We start from the raw sequence: 25,793 nt of genomic DNA, 5'->3' as shown, positions 1-25,793 counted from the left end.
CACACACATACACTCACACTCACATTCACTCACGCACACACATACACTCACACTCACATTCACTCACTCACACATACAACACACACACACTCCCATTCACTTACTCACGCTCACTCACACACATGCACGTATTCATACTCACAATCACTTAAACTCACAAACACACACACATTGATACACACACACATTACATACACACTACATACACCACACACACACACACACACACACACACACACTTTCTCTCTCTCAAATTCATTCTCCACTCCCTCCACCACCGACGCTCAGTAGGAGCAGGGTGTACTATCTACAAGATGCACTGCAGAAATTCACCAAAGCTCCTCAGACAGCACCTTCCAAACCCATAACCACTTCCACCTAAAAGAACAGCAGATACATGGGTACACTACCACTCACAAGTTCCCTTCCAAGCTACTCACCATCCTGATTTGGAAATATATCGCCGGTCCTTCAGTGTCACTGGCTGAAAATCCTGAAATTCCCTCCCTGACGGCATTGTGGGTCTACCTACAGCAGATGAACTGCAGCAGTTCAAGAAGGCAGCTCACTACCACCTTCTCAAGGGCAACTAGGGACAGATAATAAATGCTGAACCAGCCAATGACTCCTACATTCTGTGAACGAATAAAAAAAATTCATTAACACACACACACAAACAAACACACACACACACACACAGATTCATATACATTCATTCCCACACACACTCACTTGTACACATTAACAGAATTCAGTTCACTAGCACGCTGTGCCTCACTCAACACACAGATCAGGGTTACAGTCAGGTTTTTGTATATTCCTGAAAGAGAAAAAACACAAACGATATCTGCAAGAAGTGGCTTTTTGTTGAGTGGGAAGAAAGCCAGACCCCTCATTTTCTCCTCCTGATCCAACTTTCTCTCTCTCTCTCTGTATCTCTGTGAAATTTCCTTGACACCCTCCAGGTGCAACATTCCATTGTTCCCACACATGACAATGCCAGACAGCACTGAATTCACATCTACAGTACAAGTAGTTCTGCTATAACGCGATAATTGCATTCTTGTGTGACCTTGCCCTATAGAAAATCGTGCTATCGAAAATCACCGTAGAAAATCGCATTATAGGGAAATCGCTGTAGAAAATTGCTGTACCTGTGCAGCAGAATTATCCAAACAGCATCCAAACATTCATCAATCAAGTTACAGCTAATTTGCATTAACGAAACATGTGTTATAGCAGAACTACCTGTATTTCTTGTCTTTAGGAGTCCTCTTTTAAAAAGACTTTTTTTTGAATTGCAGGTTAAAAATATTCATAAGTACTTTGGGATTCTGATCCATTGTCATAATGCAATGTTGTGTTCTATCTCACGCACAGTATTGTTAGGATACCTTAAAGGGACATGCCCATGATATCATCCATGTATCATGTGAGCTACAGTTACAAAAATCTCATATTCCATCTTATTCCAGGATTATTGCCTGCAAAAATGACCCTGAGCTTCTGGTTGCCTGCCACTTCAACCCACCACCGTGTTCCTGGCCAATATCTCTGTCTCAGGCTTGCTACAGTTTTCCAGCAAAGCTCAGCACAAGCTGAAAGATTAACACCTCATTTTCCACTTTGGGACCCTGCAGCCTTCAGCGCTCAATATAGAGTTCAATAATTTTAGGTCTTGAACACCCTCTCTCATGTCCTTAACGCAACCCCAAAACACCAGGCCTTGTCATCGCATAAGTTGCTATCACAAACAAGCCATTGTCAGCCACTAATGATCCCCTTTAGCGGCTATTCGTTCTCCCAGGCTGACCTTCACCCATTCCCTTGTCTGACCAACTGTTTGTCTCTCTCTGTGGAGCCCATCTCCACCTATTGTTTACTCCTCCCCCTCCCCCCGCCCCATCTTCAGTATGTTCACCAAACTTGTCCCAGCTACAATCAGTTCTGAAGAAGGGTCACTAGACCTGAAACATTAACACTGCTTTCTCTCCACAGATACTGCCAGACCTGCTGAGTTTCTCCAGCAATTTCTCCAGCAGTTACTGGAAAGCATGCTTATCTGTGTAATGTCATCGATCAATGTTAACCCAGACATTGATGTACCTAAAAGTATATATAGTTTTTATTTAATAGCCACCTGTCACAAACATCTGTTGGATTCTCCAATACCACGAGATCCATGCTCAGTTTCTTGTGCTACAATGGATAACATAAGCATTGTCGCTTCAGGTAAAATACTCTGTTGGAAGCAGCATTCTCATTATTGCAAGTTCCATTCCATTTAATCAAAGATACCAAACCTGTTTGCGAAGACAATAGTGAAGATAATATCCTGAAACTGCAGGGGCAAGACCATTAACACCATGAACTTATAAAACATTATTGACCCTGAATCATTGAGAGTTATTACATCCCCAACAGATTAATTATTGAGACAACGTGGAAAGGTTTGATGTTTTCTTGCTGCGGTGTTAAGTATTTGCTATGAATCTCCCTCAGAGACACTTTTCATTCTTTGTAGCAAAGGGAGAGGGCAGGCTATCAACTGAGCTAAATCTCTAACTGACAGTGAGTTAGACACTGCTTCCAAGGTGATTATTGTCCAAGGATGTGTACAGGAGAGATGCTGGTCAGATACACACAGACAGATCGCAGTTTATTCTACAACTTCTCCTCCTTCTTTAATACTTGGATTGTGAAATGAGGTGATATACCAGTGCATCCCATAAACGTCTTCAGATCCCTGTCCCATTGTCTCTCATTCATACAAGGATGCAATCTCCAATAGTAGATTCATAGAATCATAGAGATGTACAGCATGGCAACATACCCTTCGGTCCAACTTGTCCATGCTGACCAGATATCCTAAATTAATCTAGTCCCATTTGCCGGCATTTCACCCATACCCCTCTAAACCCTTCCTATTTGTAGACCCATCCAGATGCCTTTTAAACGTTGTCATTGCACCAGCCTGCACCACTTCCTCTGGCAGCTCATTCCATGCACACACCACCCTCTGTGTGAAAATGGTATCCCTTGGGTCCTTTTTAAATCTTTCCCCCAGCAAGTTACTGCTGAAAATCTGAAACAAGCACAGAAAATGTTGGAGAAACTGAATAGGTCTGACAGCATCTGTGGAGAGAGAAACAGTTCACGTTTCAAGCCTGGTTTGACTCTTCCTCAGAACTTCAGGGCAGTTAGGGATGGACAACAGATGCCGGTCTTTTTGGTGATGTTCACATGCTGTGAAAGGGTAATTAAAAGTGGAATGAGCCCTCACCAGATTCCACTGATTCATGCTGCATGATTGGTTATGGAAGAACTGGATGAGGGCAAATTACTGAGCTGGATTCAGTGCAAGTGTAAAGTGATACAGAAAGCACAGGAGGCTCATGTGAAACTACGGTGCTACTCCTAACTGTTAACTCAGAAAGTCTAGCTTCAGGTCCCACCTGCTACAGCTACACCTTCACCAGTGCCTGAGGACTGAGGATAACCTTCTCACAGACAGAAAGAGAAAGTGCTGGTAAAGCTCAGCAGTATTCTGAGTTCTGAGGAAGGGTCACATTACTGGAAACGTTAACTCTAATTTCTATCCTCGGTTCTGAGGAAGGGTCACTTTACCCGAAATGTTAACTCTAATTTCTCTCCTCAGAACTAAGAAACACGCTGCGTTTTTCCAGCAATTTCTATTTTTGTCTCTGATTTACTTTATCTACAGTTCTTTTGGTTTTTATAACTTTCTCCCTTCTGGAGGCATAGTTGCTGATTGGATGGCACAGTCCAAAGCTGGATTTATATGGCGCCTGACAGGAGGGGACAGTCTGTTTGAAGACTTTGGATGGGTAGTTGGCTTGGGTTTTCACACCATCCTTCTGCTTGACCTTTTGAAACAATTGACCCCTTTGCCGGTTGCATCTGCTCCGGTTGGGATGCTTTTGGGCTCAGGTTTGCCAGGAGTCAGTGGAAATTTATCCTGTACCTAATGCAGCATGATGCCCCTCAAAATAGAGGACTATTTCCCCGTCTCTCTAACAGATGCATACAGCGTCTTCACGGGCAATAGCTAAGTATCTGGCATCTGAAGGTGTGACTGGGGAAGAGAAAGGAGTAGTTTTATTTCTGCCTTACTTTTGCATAATTAAAGAGAAAATTCTCTTCCGTAGTCCCCTTTTATTTAAAAAAAGGGGATATGGATCTCACTGGCTGAGTTATCCCTGATCACCCCTGACAGTAATGAGATGGCTGTGAGGGTTGGCTTATTGACGCCTTGTAATCAGTAGGGACACCCACAGGAAGAGTATTCAGAAGGAAGTTCCAGGATTTTGAGCCAGTGACACTGAAGGGACAGCGATATATTTCCAAGTAAGGACGCTGAGTGGCTTGGAGGGGAACTTCACCTGACTGAGGAGGTGTGCTCTGAAAGCTTGTGATTTTAAACAAACCTGTTGGGCTATAAACTGATGTTGCGTGACTCTGCCCACCCCAGTCTAACACTGGCACCGCCGCACCATCTGCTTTCTCCCCACAGATGCTGACAGACCCGCTGAGCTTCTCCAGCAATTTCTGTTTGTCCTGGGTTCGACCTCCCCTTTGCACTCCCTCCTCCCTCATCCCCCCAAAACCACAAAACGTGGACATGCAATCTGATCACATGACGAGTCTGATGTCCACTGAATGGTTAAAACCCCACATTATTTGCGTCTCGCAGATAAGCTCCAGGGGAAGGAGCATTCCAAGTTTGCAAGGTCATTATTATGAGGGAGCCGTGGATGGGTGCTGCCTTCGTTCTGATAGCCAGCTACGAGCGCCCCCTCGTGACGTGCCCAGTATTGCCGCATTGTTGCTGTTTTCCTGAAGCGGCGTCAATTTCAGGTCCTGAGACGCCCATTTCTTTAGCTGAAGGATAAAAGGGAAGCTGGAGGAAGTGAATTCAAAGACCGAAAACGATTCGTGACAAGATTGTACTTAAAAAATGGAGGGGGATTCCGGAAAGTAACCTCCGCAAAGTATTTTTTTAAATTCAAAAATCCTAACATTATGTCTGCTTTCTGATACTCCCAAAATTACACCTTATTGCCAATCCTTTAATCTAAATTGTTCACTGCAAAAATTTGTGGTAAATTTTAATTTATTTTGGCATTTTTTTTACATCCATCGGATGAGTTAAAGCGATGGTTCATTTGTTACTATTTTTTAAAACCAAATTCAAAAGGACATTAGATAAATGATTTAGTATATTTTTCAAAGAAATCAGATGAAGGGTCAGACATTGGGAGTCTCATTCAATCAGCCTAAACTTTTTTTTAAAAACAAATGCTCTGAGCCCGAGCTTTTTGTTTTATTTAGTAATCTCTGCTGTTTTTAATTGGCAATGAGATATGAAAGCGAAGAACAGACTGTAAAAAGAAAGTTAGGACTTGCCCTGGTTTTGTGTAAAATCCATGATCTCTCTCTCACTGTAAAACAGGCCAGTTTCAAACCTCCCTGTCCACCCCCCCATATCCCAGCCCGAAAACCGGTATCTTTACTCTAACCCTGCGTGGCGCCAGCTCGCTCGCTCTTATCACATTGTAAAACAATAAAAATGGACCAGACCAACACATCAAGGTCTCGTGGTGAAATTGGCAAGGCAATGCAGATATGCCTGTTAATAGGGGTCTCAGGCCTGTTATCTCCCAACTCCTGTCTGAAGCTTTTACTGCGATTAAACAGTGCATTTGAAAAGGGAACTTCTGTTGTTGGAGTAGAGCTCTGAGTCCACACTCTGTGCGTTGTGAAGTGTATTTTTTGGATGTTAGTTTTTTTCTGTTTTGACATTTTAACTGGACTCCTGTCGGAGGGTTAATCTGTTCAGTTCTGGCGTATCTTTCTTTTTGCCAAAATGCCCAGTTTTTGTTTAGCTCAGTAGGTAATTACCTCTGGCCTGGTTTCAGAAGGCGATTTGTAACTTTATCACTGCGTCCAGACTGAGGATAAATCCACTCTGTCGCTGCACAAGGAGTGAACCAAGTTGCTTTTAAAATATTCAACAAAAAAAATACGAGGAACTGCGGGTGCTGAGAGATCTCAGCAGGTCTGGCAGCATCTGTGAAGCGAGAAACTGGGTTAATACAGGAGCAAATTACTGCAGATGCTGGAATCTGTACTGAAAACAATAAAAACGCTGGAGGTCACAGCGGCTCACGCAGCATCTATGGAGAGAGGGAGAGCAAGCTAACGTTTCGAGTCTAGATGACTCTGCGCTTCAGTATTTGTTGTTTTCGAAACAGAGTTAATGTTTCGGGAAGGGTCCCTGGACCCGAAACGTGAACTTTTGTTTTCTCTCTTTTTGCGTAGATGCTGCCAGACCTGCTGAGTTTCTCCAGCAGTTTCTGTTTCTGTTGCGTTTAAAAGATCTTCTGTTGTTGTTCAGTCATTCTTCGCCTTTCCAGTGACAAACTGGGCGAGTCCAGTGGATGTATCTGAGTGTGGTGCCTGGTGGTGTGCTGTTTGCTGCACACTTTTTTAATAAATTAAAACACTTTTTTAATCATCATAATTTGTTTATTGTACCAAACTCATTCGGGATTACCCGCTCGGCTCTGCATTTGCTGTTCAGATCGGGAATATTAACATTGTGTTCAGTGAGAGAGGGCATGGTACACATTGGAAAACCCACCCTTTAATCCGAAAAATTGCTTTGTATTCCGTTCATAGGGAGGGCGTGTGCATCATTGTCTAGTCCAGCATTTATTCTCCATCCCTAATTACCCGAGAGGGCTTTTAAGAATCAACCACATTGGTGTGGGTCTGGAGTCACATGTAGGCCAGACTGGGTAAGGATGGCAGTTTTCGTTCCCTAAAGGACATTAGTGAACAAGATAATGGAAAATGCTTACACATAGTCACCATGAGACAATGTTTTTAATTCCAGATTTTTATTGAATTCAAATATCACCATTTGCCCTGGTGGGTTTCGAACCCTGGCTCCCAGAACATTAATCTGAGTCTCTGAGTTTCTAGTCTAGTGACATTCCCACACTTTAAATAAAATTATTGAACTGGAAAGTTTACCCTGGTGAGTTTCATGAGTTGCTAACTATACATAAACAGTCAGCTTCCCTTGTTTTTATCTTGTCATCTATATTCGCGCTCCTTAGAAGTGGAGCCCCAGTTTTAGTTAATTTTGTTTTGAGAGATGGAGGGGAACATTAGCCAAAAGGCGACAGGACACGAGTTGAGTCTAATTTGGCGTCCTTCACTCATTTTTTAAAAAATCGTCAGGGCAGGATTTTGTTGTCCGGAACTACGCTGAGGCAAATTTTCTCAAAATACTTCATTTGGAATTTCTCCCAGTCACACTGATCCCAAATCGCAACATTACTCGGAATGACATTGGTCAGGGTCTTTTTGAAATCTCTGTGATATTGTGGAAGGCGGTGTGTGTGTGTCTCTGCGTGTGCATAGGTGAGAGTGTGTGTGTGTGTGTGTGAGTGTCAGATTCTGTGATTGCGATTGTGTCAATGCATGTGTTTGTACGTGAGCGTTTGTGTGTGAGGGTGTCAGTGTGTGAGGGTATGAGTATGTGTGTGTGTGAGCGGGGGTGTGTGTGTGTGAGGGAGAGCGGGTGTGTGTTTGTGTGTCAGTGTGTGTGAATATGTGTGTGTGAGAGACAGCGGGTGTGAGTGTGTGTGTCAGTGTGTGAGTATGTGTGTGAGAGAGAGAGCGGGTGTGTGTTTGTGTGTGTGTGTGTCAGTGTGTGTGAGAGTATGTGTGTGAGAGAGAGCGGGTGTGAGTGTGTGTGAGTATGTGTGTGAGAGAGAGAGAGCGGGTGTGTGTGTCAGTGTATGAGAGAGAGCGGGTGTGTGTGTGTGTGTGTGTTAGTGTGTGTGAGAGTATGTGTGTGAGAGACAGCGGGTGTGAGTGTGTGTGTCAGTGTGTATGAGAGTATGTGTGTGAGAGACAGCGGGTGTGAGTGTGTGTGTCAGTGTGTGTGTATGTGTGTGTGTGTGAGAGAGAGCGGGTGTGAGTGTGTGTGTCAGTGTGTGAGAGTATGTGTGTGAGAGAGAGCGGGTGTGTGTGTTTGTCAGTGTGTGTGTGAGTATGTGTGTGAGAGAGAAAGCGGGTGTGTGTGTGTGTCAGTGTGTGTGTGAGTATGTGTGTGTGAGAGAGAGCGGGTGTGAGTGTGTGTGTCAGTGTGTGTGTGAGTATGTGTGTGTCAGTGTGTGTATGTGTGTGAGAGAGCGGGTGTGTGTTTGTATGTGCAGTTACTTTAAATTAATTGAGAAATGGGAGGTGATGCTTCCTGTATGTATTAATAATGTAGAGTTTACAATCTATTCTATCAGAGAGTCTGAGTCCACATCAATCAGAATCAGAATAAATTGTACCTTGACAGCTCGCGTGGATGGGGGTGGGGGGGAGCACCGTGTGCGTTAAAATGTTGAACCATTCAGTGCTCCTTTTTCTTTCCGGTTTCAACTCATAACAGCAGCGTGGCAGCTGGGGAGGACGCGATTGGAACAGATCCCTCACTGACTGGAGGGAGGAAGGGCTTAGGGGGAGAGAGAGAGGGAGGGCAAGGAGAGAGAGGGAGGGGAAGGAGAGAGAGGGAGGGGACGGGTTTTGGAGAGAGAGAGAGCTGAGTGAAGTCCGATCTGTGTCGCTTGGCAGTTCCTAAGCCATCAGCGAGTGTCGAACATCCCAGTTTTACACCCCAGGATTGTAGGGAGTTGTGTGTGTGTGTGTGTGGGGCTCTGGGACACAGACACAGAGAGAGAGAGACACACACACACACTCCAGAGTTTAAACCCGGAACGATGAGAAAACACAACTTGGGATTTCAAAGTGACCGGGAGAAATTGAAAACCTAATGACTTTTTGCCGCTGTATCAGCTTCACCTCTGGAAGACGTTCAAAGGGATTTTTTTCCTGCAAACATTTTCTATTTTAAGTTTATTTTTTGTGTGTGAGGCAACGGAGAGAGAAGACTGAGTGTGCTTTATTTTAAAGAAATCTCCCGTGCTCTCTGCTCCTGCACTTTCGAATCCGTCTTGATTTCTGCATTGGCCTGACAGAGAGACAGAGAGAGGGGAAGGGGAAAAGGAGCTGCCTGCAGCCGCCTTCAGCATGCTCTCCCCTCGGCCACACGGACTGCGGGCCCTCGCTGTGCTGCTCCTGTGGATGATCAACCCGAGTCAAGCAGGTAAGGTTCCTCCTGAGGGCCATGGAGCAAACGACATCCCTCACTTAGATCCTCAGCAGCTCAGTGTTACAGTTTAACCAGTGTCTTACCTAAAGTCATAGTTGGGGCTTTTCTGGGAAGAATGGCTTTATGTGTTTTCCCCCAATCCAATGCTACTTTGACTTCTATTTTTGACTGTTTTTAACAAGGTTTATCCCCTGCCCCCGTCACTCTCCCCAGAAACTCACGGCTCAATGACAAGAAAGTTTATTTTCCTCATGTTTCCGAGTTCGTTTTCCTCGCCCCTTCGGATTTCAGATGCAATTTAACCGCCCCCTCAAACTTCCCCACTTTTAAATTACCACTCCTCCCTAAACACCGGGGAGGAGCGGCAGAGAACGTCTGGTGCCCGGGGTTTGAGAGTAAGGAGCCCCTGCCCGGCCCTGCCTCATTCACCGCGGAGACATGGTTGGGGAGACAGGGAGAGAGAAAGAGGCAGAAAAATAGACAGGGAGATGAAATGGACAGAGGGAGAGAGAGGGGGAGAGGGAGAGAAAGGAAGAAACAGATTGTGGAGAAAGAAACAAACATGAGAGAGAAAGAGTGAGAGTGATAGGGAGAGTGAGAAAGAGAGACAGAAAGAAACAGTGGAGGGAGAAGGGGCTGGTCGGGGCGCGGTGGAAGAGACAGGCAGGAAGAAAGAGAAAGAAAGATGAGCAGAGAGGCAAGGAGGAGAGTGAGAAAGAGAGAGGGGCAGGAGAGAGACATTGGGGAGAAAGTGAGATGAGGAATAGAGTGAGGGTGGGAAGTGATAAAGAGGGGAAAGAGAGACAGAGGGAGGACTGAGAGAGGAGAATTGGGGGAGAGGCAGAGAGTGTGAGAGAGAGGAGAGGAAAGGCAGAGACAGACAGGATACTGAGTCTCTGCAGTTACATTGCTACCTCCAAGAAGGAGAGAGTGAGGACTCCCATCCATCTGGGGCATTTCCAAAGCCTACCAAGAACATACCCCTTCCATCCTCTTCCCCCCCTCCTCCCCCCACCAACTAGCCCACCAACCAACCAACTAAACAACCAACCAATCCTGCTGTTTAGAAGCACTTCTCTCCAACACTCAGCCACCACAACACCCCTACCCTGGTGACCTCTTAGCCCCTCTCCAACTCCCCTGCCCCACTAACTTTTCCCTCTCTCCAATGTTTCCCTCTCTCCAACTCTTTCCCTGACACTGCACCCTCCAGCTCTTTCCTGCACTCTCCCCAACACTCCTGTCCCCCTTCAGCTCTTCCCTCATCAACTTATCCCATCCAACTTTCCCCAACTCCTCTGTCACTTCCCCCTAACCCGCCCTGCTTCAATTCTCACCACCACCACGTTCCCCAACAGGGGCACAGGGGGATGGAACGCATCTGTTAGAATATTGCTCAGATTGAATTCAGTCATTCACAAGTTCCCTTAACAATTTGGTGCAGAGTTTTTGCTGCTACATCTTGTGAAATTTCAGTATTTTATAAATATTGAGTGGGCCTGTCTGTGAGACCCTTCTTGTTTATTAGCATTCTGTGACTGATCTGCACTGTGAAGTTTGTCAAACTTATTTCTCTCTACACTCAGTTCCCATCAACAAGAAATCTGTCTCCTTTATGTCAACTTTCAAACTTAGAATTGTTACTTTCCTGACAGTGTGTAAAATGGGACCTCTCTGAAGGTTCGCTGAATTAAACCCATCTGCTCCCGAATTTACTTTGTTTTAACCCTGGTTGGAAATGACTCACAATCTGCCCAACTTCATTCTAATATCATTTAGGATAAACTGCTGACAAATCAATAGCAGCTCCCAAGTTTAAATGAAACCTTTGCTTCAGTGAATGCAAACAATCAATATTATGAATAATAAGGTCTAAAAAAATCCTCTGTAAATCTTTTAAAAGTATACACATGGTACAAATGCACAGTCAGCCTGACTATTGAATAAGTAAAATAAAATTGTTAATAAGGGCTGTTGTCTTGAGTTCTGTTCCTGTATCTGAAACAGAAAGAATTAGGGTATCATTAGCAGTAAGTTGAAGAGTCACAGACTTTGTCCTATCAGTGGGGTTAATAGACCTAATTGGCATCTTACACTGAAACATATAATCTGATCTGAATGTAAAGAATTTGATCGAATCAGCTCTGGACATTAAGGCACAGCAAAATATAATTTAAAAAACAATGGAAGGTTGTTGAAATTGGAAATTGTCAGTAATTCTCACTTTGTCTCTATGCACCCTGCCCTCCTGCCTTGCCCAGATGCTTGCTCGCTCTCTCACTCACTCACACTCACTCACACACACTCACATTCACACACACACACACACACGGCACACCCCAGATTCCTTCATGCCCTTACAGATGCTCCAATGTTCCTTCTTAGATGCCCTTATCTGTCCTCTTACCTTGCATTTTTTAGGTTAATTATAAACTGTGGATCTTTTCCTCTGGTGTTTGCTTGTTGGAATTGCTGACGGAGTTGATAAGCTTCCATTTTCTTGATTAAAATACACTTGGCCTAATGGTTTGCAGAGTGTTGGTGACACATAACCCTGACTTGGAACTGTATGAGTTTTCCTTCAGTGTCGTCGGGTCAAAATCCTGGCATTGTCTCCCTAATGACCGTGGAGTCTACCTGCAGCACATGGACTGAAGTGGAAGGCAGCTTACAACCACCTTCTCAGGGCAGCAAGGGGTTGGCAATAAATGCTGGCCTGGCTAGAAACATCTACATTTCACGCTCATTATTAATCCCAAAAATGTCACATTATTTGATATTTATGTCCGTTCTCTGGTCGAGAGTAGCTCTCCCTTGATTGTTACACTTTACCCGTTCATTAAAATCCAGGTGAGATCGAGAGACAGGAATGGATCAGAATCTGTTAACTTCATCTATGTTTAATTATTTTTCTTAATGCATATGAAAAATTCTAATCAAAGGATTCTGGATTTTTTCAGTCAGAGGATTTCTTTTGGTATTGGTATGCATCACTTCAGTATATTGCTCAGTGTGTGTTTCATTAACTCAATTTTTTTATATCTGAAACTGCATTTGCAACTCTTATCAATGTGCTCCAACATCACCAAGTGAGTTCAAGATGACAGTAAGATGTAGGAGCGGAAGTGGACTGTTCAGACCATCAAGTATGCTCTGTCAGTCAATAAGATTGTGACTGATCCAAAGATGTGCAGTATAGTTGGGTTAGCCATGGTAAATTGCCCATAGTGTCCAGGGATGTGCAGGCTTGGTGGGTTAGCCATGGGAATTGTAGGGTTATAGGAATAGGGTAGGGCACTGGATTTGGGTGGAATGCACTTCAGAGGGGAAGTGTGGACTCGATGGGCCAAATGGCCTGCTTCCACATGAGGGATTCTATGTTCCGATAATAAACTCCAATTTCATCTCCTTATTTTTCTGACAGTTGCTTTTCATTCTTTCTCTCCTCTTCCTTCCCAATTCCTTCTCATTTCTCTCTTTCTCTCTCTCTCTCTGTCCTTCTTTCCCTTCCACCCTTCTAATCCTCCCTGCATCCTGAAGCTATACCCTGGAGACAACATCAGCCTAGAGCTGGTATGACCCTGCTGATTCAGAATGCCCACTGTACTTCCAACCGCCCCCATTGTATGCTGCTGGGTAGACTCACTCACTCATTCACTACCAGAAGTTTCAAACCTCTCACCAGGCTGGGATAAAATCTTTAGTTTCCTTCCCTGGATATGTGGGAATTGGCAATTTCTGCTACAGTCTAGGATTCCTCTCCCGACCCTGTACCTCTCCTGTGGGATTGTCCTTGCCTTGAAAGAATGATGAACCATCTCAGGGTGTTTGCATTTCGTGTTCAGTGAGAGTTTCCTGAAATATTTCAAACTTTATTTAAGGAGAAGGCATCACAAAAGGGGTTGGGGTTGGGTAGTGACATATGGAGCACAATAAAGAGGATTCAAGAAGGCTCATGTGGATCATCAGCACGACCATGAACTGTTTGGGCTCAATGGCCTGTTCTATGTTGTAACATCCTAATCTCATTTTGTCACGAAACTCAAACTCTAATAGGCATGAGTGGTGACTCGTGGAATTTAATCTAAATTTTGTTTGGGTGATGGTCCTTTGATATAGCTCCTGGTTAAGATCTGCGTGTGTGTGTGTATACCAGCATTTTATATGACAGTCCGTTTATTGTTCCTTACTTTGTGGCAGACGCATCAGTAATCTACATGCTGTGTAGGTGCAATTGCTTTTAAGTGTTCCTCATTCAGTCACGAGTCTGTGGGTAGGTATTCACAGCAGACTAGCACAATGGTATAATGGGAGGGTTTCACAAACTGCCCTTAATTTTTTATGAAATATATATTCAGCAACTAATGGCACATTGCAGTCAGAGCTGGACTGCGTAATGATGCACGACTGCACCAGCAAAGTAAACAAGAGGAGCCAATGTGCGATTAGTTGGTTGTAAAACATCTTTGGCAGAGATTGCCAGGGCAATAACCATGCGAGCAGACTGCTGACTGGAGCCTCGAGACACTCTGCCAACCAGGGGTCAGAATAGTTTTGGGATGGATGTCTACGCAGAGCTGGATGGGCATTTTCCTGTGTTGGCGAAATGGGCAACCAACTAATATCATTTTACTTAAAGCTGCTAACAGAGGAAGGCATGAGTTTACTTGGTGACTGATGCTTTCATAATGGTTGGCTGGGGGATGGGGAAGCAGTCAATGGGCTATCGAGCTTTCACCACTAGGTGGCATTTTGAGGCTTTCTCAATGTCATTGGCTGACAGCATGTCCTCGAGACATCTTGAGGTGGGAGAGCAATCTCAAAAATTTCACCCACCAATGTAGGCAGAAAACCACAACAGAAATGTTAACTTCCCATAACAGTCAGATCGAATGTGAAAATCTGAATCCTGACTCTTGCCTGGTTTTAATGAATAAAGAGGGATAAAGAGGAGGGTAGCTTGTCATTACTTAAAAGGCTGGTTGACAGTTGGGTGGCTCAGTGGTTAGCACTGCTGCCTCACAGCACCGGGGACCCAGATTTGATTCCAGCCTCGGGTGACAGTCTGTGGGGAGTTTGCACTTTCTCCCTGTGTCTGCGTGGGTTTCCACCGGGTGCTCCGGTTTCCTCCCACAGTCCAAAGGTTAGGTGCTAAATCTTCCTATGGTGTTCAGGGATGTGCAGGTTAGGTGGATTGGCCATGGGAAATGCCCGTAGTGTTCAGGGATGTGCAGGCTAGGTGGATTGGCCATGGTTAATGTGGGGTTATAGGGATTGGACAGGGGGGAGGTGAGGGTCTGGGTGGGGTGCTCGTTGGAGGGTCGGTGCAGACTCAATGGGTTGAATGGCCTCTTTCTGCACTGTAGGGATCCTATGAAATGTTAAAACCTGTTTCTGTGCCTAATATTTATCTCGCACCAATGTAATCTAGGCTTGTCAACGGTAAGGGAGGTCAGAACACTTGGCTCTGGGAGGTAAAAGCCAGCTGGATTCACTAAGCTTGAAAAGTCCACCTCAAACTCTTAAGGAATGTAAGAAATAGGTGTATTTAGCCCCTTGAGCCTGCTCTGCCATTCCATATGGTCACGACTTATACCTACCTCAACTGCATCTTCTTACACTATCCCAAAACTCTGAACTCCCTTCATTCACAAAAGAATCTATTAACTTCCTTCTTGAATGCCCACGATAACTAAATATCCACAAATGTCAGGGACATAGAATTCCAAAAATTCTCTGCTCATTGAGTAAAGAAATTTCTCCTCCTCTAACCTTCAGATCTCTTCCACGGAAGGTCTGATAACTCCTGCCTCCTTCCAACCATCCAACCAATGTTCCCATTAACCTTCGCTGCCTCTGAGCTCTGTGTGGCAGATGAGAGGGGACATAGCTTCCGGTGTACACTGGCCCCAGTCTCCTCAATGCTCCTGGCCATGTACCCCCTTTATATCCTGCTCCAGTTTCCCTAGCTAAGCACTCCTTTCTGACACTCGGTCAATTCGTTCTCCATTCACCACCCCTCACCACACACCAACCCCCCGCCTCCCCATCCACGTGACCTCCATCTTCTCAGCTCCTCCGCACTCATCCCTGGCACTGACCACCTTACCCAGCTGTCAGTCTGCTAGTCTGACCAGATGCAGTCAGGTAATGAAGACAAAAATTACCCCTATTGAATCCGGTGCAGGTGTAGCCCCCTCTGGCTTGCTTCGCCATTCTATAAGATGATGGCTGTTCTGAATATTCCACAATCCCACCTGGCCCCGAAAAATTGAGAGTCAGGGCTTGCCATTAAGTTTGCCGGGGCTGAGAGATAGCCCTTCTCTTCCCAGTATTTTACCCTCTGTTCCCACCCTGCTTTCTGAACTAAAATCCAGCACACAGGCTAACTCGAGCAGAAACGGAGGAAGCTTGGTAAGAAGCGCATTTGAAATGACCCTGAGAGCTCAATGGGGTCATGTCACTGCAGAGGGAGGAGAATTCCTTTAGCCGTGTGGAGCTACAATGTAAATGATTTACAAAGAGCATGCTCCGCAAAGTCACAAAACCCTTTCTCCTACCCCCACCTCCAACTGAAGTGAAACTTGAGCTTATTGTAGTTGGTTTTATTTTACTTCACACCCATGTAGGAGGGATCCAATGTGTCAAGCAGCATCCAAGAGGAGTTTTATAGAGCGCGGTTTAGAAGTGGCACAACTTTTATTTCTTTTAAGAGTAAATAGTTGATTTGTTTGTCGCCTCACCCCTGTCAATACAGTCAAGATGTCCGTGAGTCTGTGTGTGGCAAAGTTCCAGAGCCCCCAGACCAAGGACGATACCCCTCCACACAGGCCAGCACTACATCTGTGTTTTCTCTTATAAACAATGATTTCTTTATTAAAGAGATGAATAACTCAGTTGATTGCAAACATGCACCTACGTCTTTTGCATCGAATTTACAGCATTGAGATATGTTGTTTGGGACAACTGGTCTATGTCGGTGTTTATGCCCCTCTCAAGCCTTGTCTCATCCCTCTCCTATCTCATTCTATCTGTAAAACCTTCAAATGCTGTCTGCCTCGAGTACTTATCTAATGTTCCTGTGCCTGTATCCAGTTCTGGTTGCTAGTCCCTTCAGCTATTCTGTGTGTTAGAAGGTAAATACTCTCACAACCCTCTGAATAGTGATATTAATAAATGAACTTAGTAATATACTTCTTGTGATTCTATTGTTTTCCCTAAGCCAAGAAATACAGTCACCCAAGTATGTATGTAAGCAATTGAAGAACAAACATGTACCTTCAAAGATAAGACAGGACAGAATCCACGGTTCCTATTGATACCTGCCCATTTTGAACTCTTCTACATTCTCCCTTGTTGCTCTGCCTTGGAAGCCACTTCATCCATAGATAACACAATGTGGAGCTGGAGGAACACAGCAGGCCAGGCAGCATCAGAGGAGCAGGAAAGCTGACGTTTTGGGTCAGATTTCTGAAGAAGGGTCCCGACCAGAAACATCAACTTTCCTGCTCCTCTGCTGCCTGGCCTGCTGTGTTCCTTCAGCTCCACACTGTGTTATCTCTGACCCCAGCATCGGCATTTCTTGCTATCTCCAATTCATCCATGCAGTTACCTTCGTGAGGGCTGTGGCTTGCTGTAAGTGTTGGCAAGGTGACTTGGCTTTGCTTCCGCAGCCTTTACTTTGAGCATTGTATTCAAACTTCGCATACATTTGGAGATTTGCAATTGCTTTTCGTTTTGTTGTAGTTTGAAAACACAGCAACTGCCTTTGACTGGCTGCCAGCCCATCTGAATGTGGTGGGCACAGTTTTGTTCCTTGCACGCTGTGATATCTTGCAATCTTTAGGGGTTTAACATAATTTCATTTTTGTCCCTCATCCACCAACATCCTCAGCCTTTTTTTATCCCTCTACACCTCTCTCGACTGAAGGTGCTGACTCTTACTGGGGAAATGATGTCCGCCAACATCCATAACCTTGTCCCAGTGGCTGTTTTGATACTATAATCAACCTGTTCAGATATGTTAGGACAGATCTCTGTGGGGGGGGGATGGGGGCTTGAACCGAGGCCTTTTGGCTCAAAGGTCAGGACACTACCACCACACCACACCACAAGTGGCTGTTGGATACCTGCTTTCTTGGACCAACATGCTAAATGTCAGTTTGTTGCTCAGTTACTGATGTTGAAGGATGGGGTCAATCCCCATGCTTTGGTTAATGTGCGCAAAATCATATAGCCCAGGAAAAGCCCATTCAGCCCATCAAACCTGTGTGCTAGCTCACTGGAAGCACTATCCAATGGTCCATTCCCTTTCCTAAAGTCCTGTAAGCTGTTTCCCTGTGATTTCTTTTATCCAATTTTCTTTCAAAAGTGATGTTTAAATCAGCTTCTTCCCCTCCCGCCCCCACCTTTGAAGCAGCACACAGTCCAGATCCCAACTTGTCTTGTGTCATTTTCGGCTCTTTTCTAAACCCCAGTTTAAATCTTGCACTTTTCTGCTTCAGTTCCTCTGTTGCTAGCAAATGCTTTTTGTTATTTACCCAGTCAAAATGCTCAGTGATTTGAACCTGTCAATCGAATTTCCCCCTTACCTTTCCTACCCTGATGGAAACAATCCCGGCTCCACTTGGGCTCATGTCCCTCCAGAGTCTTGGCATCCTCTGAGGAGATTCAGGAACCAGGAAAGGAAATTGAACGGAAATCAGGATAGTTCCCAGTGATGTGATGGTGAAATGGTAATGCCTATCTCATGTACCCTCTCACTTCCCCGGTTCTTGCCCAGGACACCTTCACCCATGTGTTCCCTGTTTTTTTGGACCCCCTCCCCCCCGCAACCAGACATCTCTACAAACCCCAGTTTGGGAAACTTTTAGAATGGAAAAATGGAAATTCCAAGAAAAATCAAAAATCTGGAGGAAAATTCAAGTTATTCTGTTTCACTAGTGCAAGATGCCTCTTTTACAGAAGCATATCCTGCCATTTATAATTTTAAAAACATAGAAACCTAGAACATAGGAGCATGGGTAGGCCATTCGGCCCTTCGAGCGTACTCCACCATTCAATATGATCAGGTCTGATTGATCATTAGGTATAGCCCAGATCGGCTGAATGGGCTTCTCCTGGGCTATATGATTCAGTGGTAAAGTGACAAAATTCAGAGATGATCAGGAGGCCAGAATTGAAAGAACAGAAAGATGTTCTTCTGAGTTACATAGAAACGTACAAAATAGGAGCAGGAGTAGGCCATTCAGCCCTTCAAGCCTGCTCCAGCACTCAATATGATCATGGCTGATCATCCAACTCAGTCCCCTATTCCCACTTTCTCTCCATATTCTTTGATCCCTTCAGCCCTAAGAACAACATCTAACTTCTTAAAAACATTCCGTATTTTGGCCTCAACTGCTTGCTGTGGCAGAGAATTCCACAGGCTCCCACTCTCTGGGTGAAGGCATTTCTCCTCATCTCAGTCCTAAAAGGCCTACCCCAAACGCTTAAACTTTTGACCCCCAGTTCTGGACTCCCCAGTCATTGGGAACATTGTGAAGGCTGTTTTCTCACGTTGAGGTAACTTGCTTCAGAAAGCAATGGAAGGTTGCAAACTGAAAGCAGCGTGCCTTATGTCTGTTGGTCTGCTTTACACAAATGGAGATCAAAGGTCCACAGGGTCTCAGTGCAGAGACCGTTTGTTTACATGCAGGAACATGTTACAGTCTGGCATCCTCTCTCAAACAGCTCATTTTATCTTGTCTATTCCCTCTCTGCCCCAAAATGTAAGCTGGCACTCTCCCACCCTCTTTCCCTCCACCTTACCCTTAGCCATTCTCCTTTCCACACTCCTTTCTGACACTTCCACATTTTTGCATCTAGACTTTCCATCCTGACGTGTGGCAACCATGGCTCATTGGGTAGCTCTCCTGCTATAACATTGTAGCTGCAAGTTCCACTCCAGAGACCTGAACAGAATATCGAGACTGACGCCCAGAATGTGGTACGCTGGGGGACTGTTCCATCTTTTTGGGTGATTTATTCAACCAAAGGCCCATCTGTCCACTTCAGTGGATAAAAATGACTCCAACACCACTATAGCAAAGAACAAGAAACTGTCTAATTCATCCCCTTGAGCAGAACCCTGAAAAAATAATCACAGCATAGTGCATCTATTTTGGGGTGGTCAGTTGCTGTACTGTACATCCTGTGTTTTTTTTCATTTGTTCACGGGACATGGATGCCACCGGCTAACCAACCTGAAGGGAGGAGATCCAATTGAGGTCTAAAAGATGCTGAAGTAGAAGTGGAAAGGATGTTTCCTTATCTGGGGCAATCTAGAATGAGCGGTCATAGTTTTAGGATAAGGGGTAGCAGATTTAAAACAGATGAGGAGTAATTACTTCTCTCAAAGGGTCGTGAATCTGTGGAATTCGCTCTCCTAGGGTGCAGTGGATGCTGGAATATTGAGTAAGTTTAAGGAGGAGATAAGACAAGCTTTGTAATTAGCAATGGGTTGAAGGGTTATGGAGAGTGGGCCAGGAGGTCCTGACGGAGGAGGTCCTGCAACCTTACCCTGTCCCACACCATGTGCCCAAAGATCAAGAGTGCGCATGCAACCAAAAAAAACTAATATTTTAAAAATAACTAAAATGTGGGTGCAACCGCCCACAACAAACATACACAGATTCCAGAGCACAGTTGGGCTGGGAAGGGCCTACATTTGTCAATTTCGCTCTAATATCTACAAGGCAGCACCTCTGACAGTGAGAGATTGTAAGAACTGCTGATGCTGGGGTCAGATATAACACAGTGTGGAGCTGGAGGAACACAGCAGGCCAGGCAGGATCAGAGGAGCAGGAAAGCTGATGTTTCGGCTCGGGACCCTTCTTCAGAAATGGGGGAGGGGGAAGGGAGCTGGGAAATAAATGGAGAGAGGAGGGGTGGGGCTGGGGAAGGTAGGTGGGATGGTGATAGGTGAGTGCATGTAGGCAGGGGTGGGGATTGGTCAGTGAGGTGGGAGAAGCGGACAGGTGGGAGAGAAGATAGACAGGTTGTGTCAGGCGGGGATGAGAGGGAGGGTTGGACGTGGGATGAGGCCGGGGGTGGGGAGATTTTGAAACTGGTAAAGTCCACATTTAGGCCATTGGGCCCTAGACTCCCGAGGCGGAATATGAGGTGCTGCTCCTCCAGTTTGCGGGTGATGTCATTGTGACACTGGAGGAGGCCCAGGATGGACATGTCACCCAGGGAGTGGGAGGGGGAGTTGAAGTGGTTCACGACTGGAAGGGGTTGTCACTTGTCACGAACAGAGCGCAGATGCTCTACAAAGCGGTCTCCGAGCCTCTGTTTGGTCTCACTGATATAGAGGAGGCCACATCAGGAGCAGCGGATGCAGTAGGCCACATTGACGGATGTGCAGGTGAACCTCTGTCTGATGTGGAAGGTTTGTTTACTGCCTTGAATGGAGGTGAGGGGTGAGGTGTAGGGGCAGGTATAGCACTTCCTGCGGTTGCAAGGAAAGGTGTCGGGGGTGGTGGGGCTAATGGGGAGAGTGGAGCGGACGAGGGAGTCACGGAGAGAGTGGTCCCGACAGAAGGCAGATAGGAGTGGGGAGGGAAATATATCTTTGATTGCGGGGTCTGACAGTGCACCTTGTACTCATTACTGCACTTAAATGTCAGCTTTGAGTTTTATCGTCGAATTTCTGGTGTGGGACCTGACCCCACATCTTTTAGGCTTGGTTCTGAGGAAGGGTCACCGGGCCCGAAACGTTAACTCTGATTTCTCTCCACAGATGCTGCCAGACCTGCTGAGCTTTTCCAGCAACTTCTGTTTTTGCTTCAGACTCAGGCTGATTACTTTCAAGTAGATCATTCGAATGTGACATGTGGAGCAAACGGTCTCGACTCTTCTCATAATAATTTAACAAGTAATCCAGCAGCATGTTCTCCATTCACTCCGTGTTACATCCTCTCAGTGCATCTTTATGCCTTTTTGATCAGGGAGGGTTTGGTTTGCTCATGTCGTCGCTGTGACTTGGTATCTCTGGCGTCTCAATCCACCCTCCCCTTCACATTCCTTTTGTTGCTGTCTGCTAAACAAACAGATGTTAGCTTTGTGTGCACTTTGAGTTCCTTGGAAGCTTTCAACCCTCTATTATGAGTGCAGATGGGGGAGATATTTCACTGAGATGCACTAGTAATTGCCAGGGAGTGGTCAGTGAACACATGGGATGGATAATTGATCTAATGGCCAGGGAACAAAGTGTAACTGCCTGGCCTTTTCAGGAGGTGCACATGTTAAAAGCTGCTCTTTGTGTTAGATGACCTGCTGTGCAACGCTTTAAAGTTCATTTATTTAACTTGTTGCCAAATTACAGGGCTGATAATCTGTCACAAGTGTGAGTTATTTTGTTCCTGTAGCTGAATGCCAATAAAAGATGGTCTAAAAATTCCAAGGGGCAAATCGGAATAACATTTTTAAAAGTTAATGTGACAGGGGCTTGTTTGAGTTCAGATCCATAAAGGGCCTATTGTAAGCTCTGACCCATTAAGCTATTAAATAAAGTGGAGAGGTCTGTGATTCTTACAAGCTGGAAGATTGGCTGGCTTTCAATGATTCGTTCTTATGCCTTGAGATCAGGGGGGGATATTCTCAGGGGGCCAGTTTAGAAAAGACTGCACTCCCAGGATGGCCTGAGGAGCGACATACTCCATTGGGGAACGTGGGTGTGCGTACAGTGGGTGGGAAACCAAACGAGAGTGCTCAAAGCCCTGACACACCGGCAACTTCCTGCCAAAAGGTGAAATCCTAAAACCTATCTGTAAAAAGTAAAAACTGCATTTCCATAGCACCCAGCTATGGGATGCTCCCACTCCCAAGTCCTTTACAGCCAATTAAGTGTGCGTTAGTTTCAGCGTAGACCCTGTTGTCATGTAGGAAATACAGCAAGCTCTCACATACACAATAGTAACATAGTGACCAGTGCGATATTGATTTGTGGGTTAAATATTGGCCAGAACACTGGAGGCATAGGGGAGCTAACTTCTCTTATTCAAATCGTATGATGGGATCTTTATTGTCTACCTGGGAGGGTGGACCAGGCCTCAGTTTTATCTTGTATGACCTGGCCTGACCTTTTTGTTGAACCAATACTTGTTTACAAGTGTGCCACCCAGTGTTAAAAGGTGAGTTCCACAGACAAACAGATCAAAGCCCTTCAGATTTGAAGGTAGATGACTGAGAAAAGGTGGAGCCACACACCAGATGGATCAGGGAAGGGAAATCCAGATCACCACTTCAAGACCACAGCTGGCAACTAGTTTCAAGTAAACTTGGGATGATTGTGGGGTAGAAGCTACATACTGTTTACAGCATAACAACAGGCCATTCAGCCCAATAGCTATCTACCTTCCCCTCTGTAAATGCCTGCTATTCCTTTGAGATATGTGTTCCTCCCGCTCTGGCCTCTTGTGTGTTCCCAGTCACAATTGCTTCACTATTGGGAATTGTGCCTTTAAGTTGCTAGGGGCCCCAGGCTCTGGAATCCCTTCCCTGGCTTTCTGTGCCTCTCCTAGTTTCCGAGTTTAAGTCACTTCTTAAACCTCTTTAACCAAGTTTTTGGTCATCTGACCTAATATCTCCTTACATGACTTGTTTTATAATGCTGCTGTGAAGAGTCTTGCAATATTTTGAAATATTGAAGTCACTTTATAAATATCGTAACCATAGTGTCCACAAAAAAAATTATCCCACTATATCTATTTTTTGTCCCTTGTTCAACAAATACTTCTGTTGTCCATTTGCACTTATATTTATGCATTTATACTATTTGTTCTGGTGTGGTTTCTGTGCATCTGCATATCAGTTCTGACCAGATTTCTAGATTACTGTTAAAAAAGTTTATTAATAGACTGTACATAATGGTAAGGCTAATGAGCAGCATGCGCTGAGCTGTACAGAATCCAATCTTCTAGCAAAGTATTAACTAACTGAGGTCACAATTTACTTCAGAGGTTCATAGAATCCCTCCAGTGTGGAAACAGGCCATTCAGCCCATCCAGTTACACCAACCCTCCGAAGAGCATCCCACCCAGACCCACCTCCGCTACCCTATCCCTGTAATCCTGCATTTCCCATGGTTAACCCATGCAACCTGCAAATTCCTGGACAATATGGGGCAATTTAGTACGGCCAATCCATCTAACCTGCACATCTTTGGACTGTGGGAGGAAACCAGAGCACCCCGGAGGAAACCCACAGAACCACAGGGAGAATGTGTGTGAACTCCACACAGAATCACCGGAGGCTGGAATGAAACGCAGGTCCCTAGCACTGTGAGGCAGCGGTGCTAACCATTGAGCCACCATGCTGCTTGTCTTCATTTTCCAAATCACTATGTCCACAGTGTTCACCTCATCTAATCAATGTCATAGCAAGTTTTTGCCATTCTCTGACAGATGAAAATTCTCTTGAATGCCATGTTGGGTTTATTAAGGACCATCGTATCTTTATAATAACACAGTGTGGAGCTGGAGGAACACAGCAGGCCAGGCAGTATCAAAGGAGCAGGAAGGTTGATGTTTCGGGTCTGGACCTTTCTTCAGAAATGGGGGAGGGAGAAAGGAGCTCAGAAATAAATAGAGAGAGGAGGGTTGGGGCTGGGGAAGGTAGGTGGGATGGTGATAGGTGAGTGCAGGTAGGCAGTGATGGGGATTGGTCAGTGAGGTGGGAAGAGCGGATAGGTGGGAGAGAAGATGGACAGGTTGTGTCAGGTCAAGGAGCTGGGGATGAGAGGGTGGGTTGGTCATGGGATGAGGCTGGGGGTGGGGAGATTTTAAAACTGGTGAATTTCATGTTTAGGCCACTGGACCTAGTTTTGCACTTGCCAATAATCATCTTTGTTTCTACCCTATCTAGCCCTTCAGTGACTGTAAAAGTTCTCTCAGTCTTCTATTACTGTAGAAAAAAGCCTCAGCCTGTTCATTCATCTCTAAATCATTTTTGCACCTTTGTTGCTCCCTCTTGTCATGGTATGTCAGTTATCTGGATGGCTGGTTTGCGATGCAGTGATGCCAACATCATGGATTCAATTCCTGTACTGGCTGAGATTACCATGAAGGACTGTCCTTCTCAACCTGACACAGGGTGACCCTCAGGTTAAACACCACCAGTCATCTCTCTCTAATGAGAGAGCAGCCCTATGGTCTAGTAGGACAATGGCAACTTTACTTTGTCACAGTCAGCAGACCAAATCTGAGCACAGAACTGTAAGTACTAGGGTGCGGATTAGGAAAGATGAGTCATTTGAACACACCTGAGAGAGCGAGTAAAGGGCTGTTTTACTGAAATGTCACAATTGTGTAACTTGAAGTTTTTCAGTATCCAATCCCTGCATGTGTAGAATAAGCAATTGGCTCTTTGGAGGAGGTCAGGAGGACACTTGTTTTATTCGGAATTTGATTAACAGATCTGGCTAATGCTCAGAAGTCTATATGGAAGGTCCTCGAATCCCCTTGGGGTTGAGGGTTCCATATCCAGCAGTTTTAGATTTCAGACAAGAGCTAGGAAAAATCGAGTGGACTCAATGGGAATTGATTGCCCAACGTGGGTGATGGGATCTGGAATTTACCACCAGAAAGAACGGTAGAGGCAGAAATATTCATAACAAGTACAAAGTAGTTAGAGATGTACTTGAAGTGCTGTAACCTATAGAGTTATTGGCTCAGAACTGGAAAGTGGGACAAGTTGTCAACTGGCATGGACACAATGCATCCTTGATGATTTTTGAACTGACCATTACCCTCTGTACCTACACTGACACTGCTAGCTGCACTCCTCACTGCCATTAATTCAGGAAATGAGCTGATATGGTGGAGTCTGTCATTCTGAGCAGCAGAATTTCTGGAGAAATTTTCTGGGACATTGTGCAAGGTGATTTCCTGTATGCAGAAACGACTGCCAGGTCGACTCCTGCACAGTCACAAAGAGATATTTAATTAAACTGGTACAGCAAAGAATTTGTGCTGCAATTTTACAGTCACTTGCCAAGAGGCTGTATGGAAATGCTGGATTGCCTGAGGACTTTCCTTTTTTAACTTCCCAGCCAAGAGCTCGTCACAGAGTTTGCTGATTACTGAAACAAAGGTAAGGACAGCTTCAGCAGCTGAATCCAAGCTCAGAGTATGATATATAGCCACTATAATGCCCGACTCTTCACAGACCTCATTTTGAAGAGTTTATTGGTTTTCAGCACTGCAGTCTAGATGGATGTGAGGTTATGTTGCTTTGTTGGATGACAAGGTAACATGTTTACAACCGTGAAGTGGCTTCAATACATCATTAATGGGATTTGTCTCAGGAAAGGTCTTGCAAGTGCTGAGACCATTTGCATCTCATTTCCAAGTGCCTTTCTGTTTCATGCTTTCCTCCTATCCTCCTTTCAACTCAGTCTTTAGGGGAGGCGATGGCCTAGTGGTATTATTGCTGGACTGCTAATCCAGAGACCCAGATAATATTCTGAGGAAACAAGGTGCAGAGCTGGATGAACACAGCAGGCCAAGCAGCATCATAGGAGCAGAAAGGCTGACGTTTCAGGCCTAGACCCTCC

The 25,793-nt window shown here is 45.1% G+C and overlaps 1 protein-coding gene across 1 annotated transcript in view; it reads left to right on the top strand.

The window, feature by feature from the left end:
• The first annotated feature begins 8,613 nt into the window (after nt 1-8,613).
• unc5b (unc-5 netrin receptor B) overlaps nt 8,614-25,793 on the top strand; it is a 256,526-nt gene continuing 239,346 nt past the window's right edge. The window contains exon 1 of the mRNA XM_048616205.1: nt 8,614-9,190. Coding sequence (XP_048472162.1) covers nt 9,115-9,190 — 76 coding nt within the window. The 5' untranslated portion in view covers nt 8,614-9,114. The remainder of the gene's footprint in view (nt 9,191-25,793) is intronic.

Source organism: Rhincodon typus, chromosome 34 (genome assembly GCF_021869965.1).
Source record: "Rhincodon typus isolate 14 chromosome 34, sRhiTyp1.1, whole genome shotgun sequence".
Classification (NCBI taxonomy): Eukaryota; Metazoa; Chordata; class Chondrichthyes; order Orectolobiformes; family Rhincodontidae; genus Rhincodon; species Rhincodon typus.
Note: the sequence above shows the minus strand (reverse complement) of the source record. Positions and strands in the feature narration are given on the sequence as shown.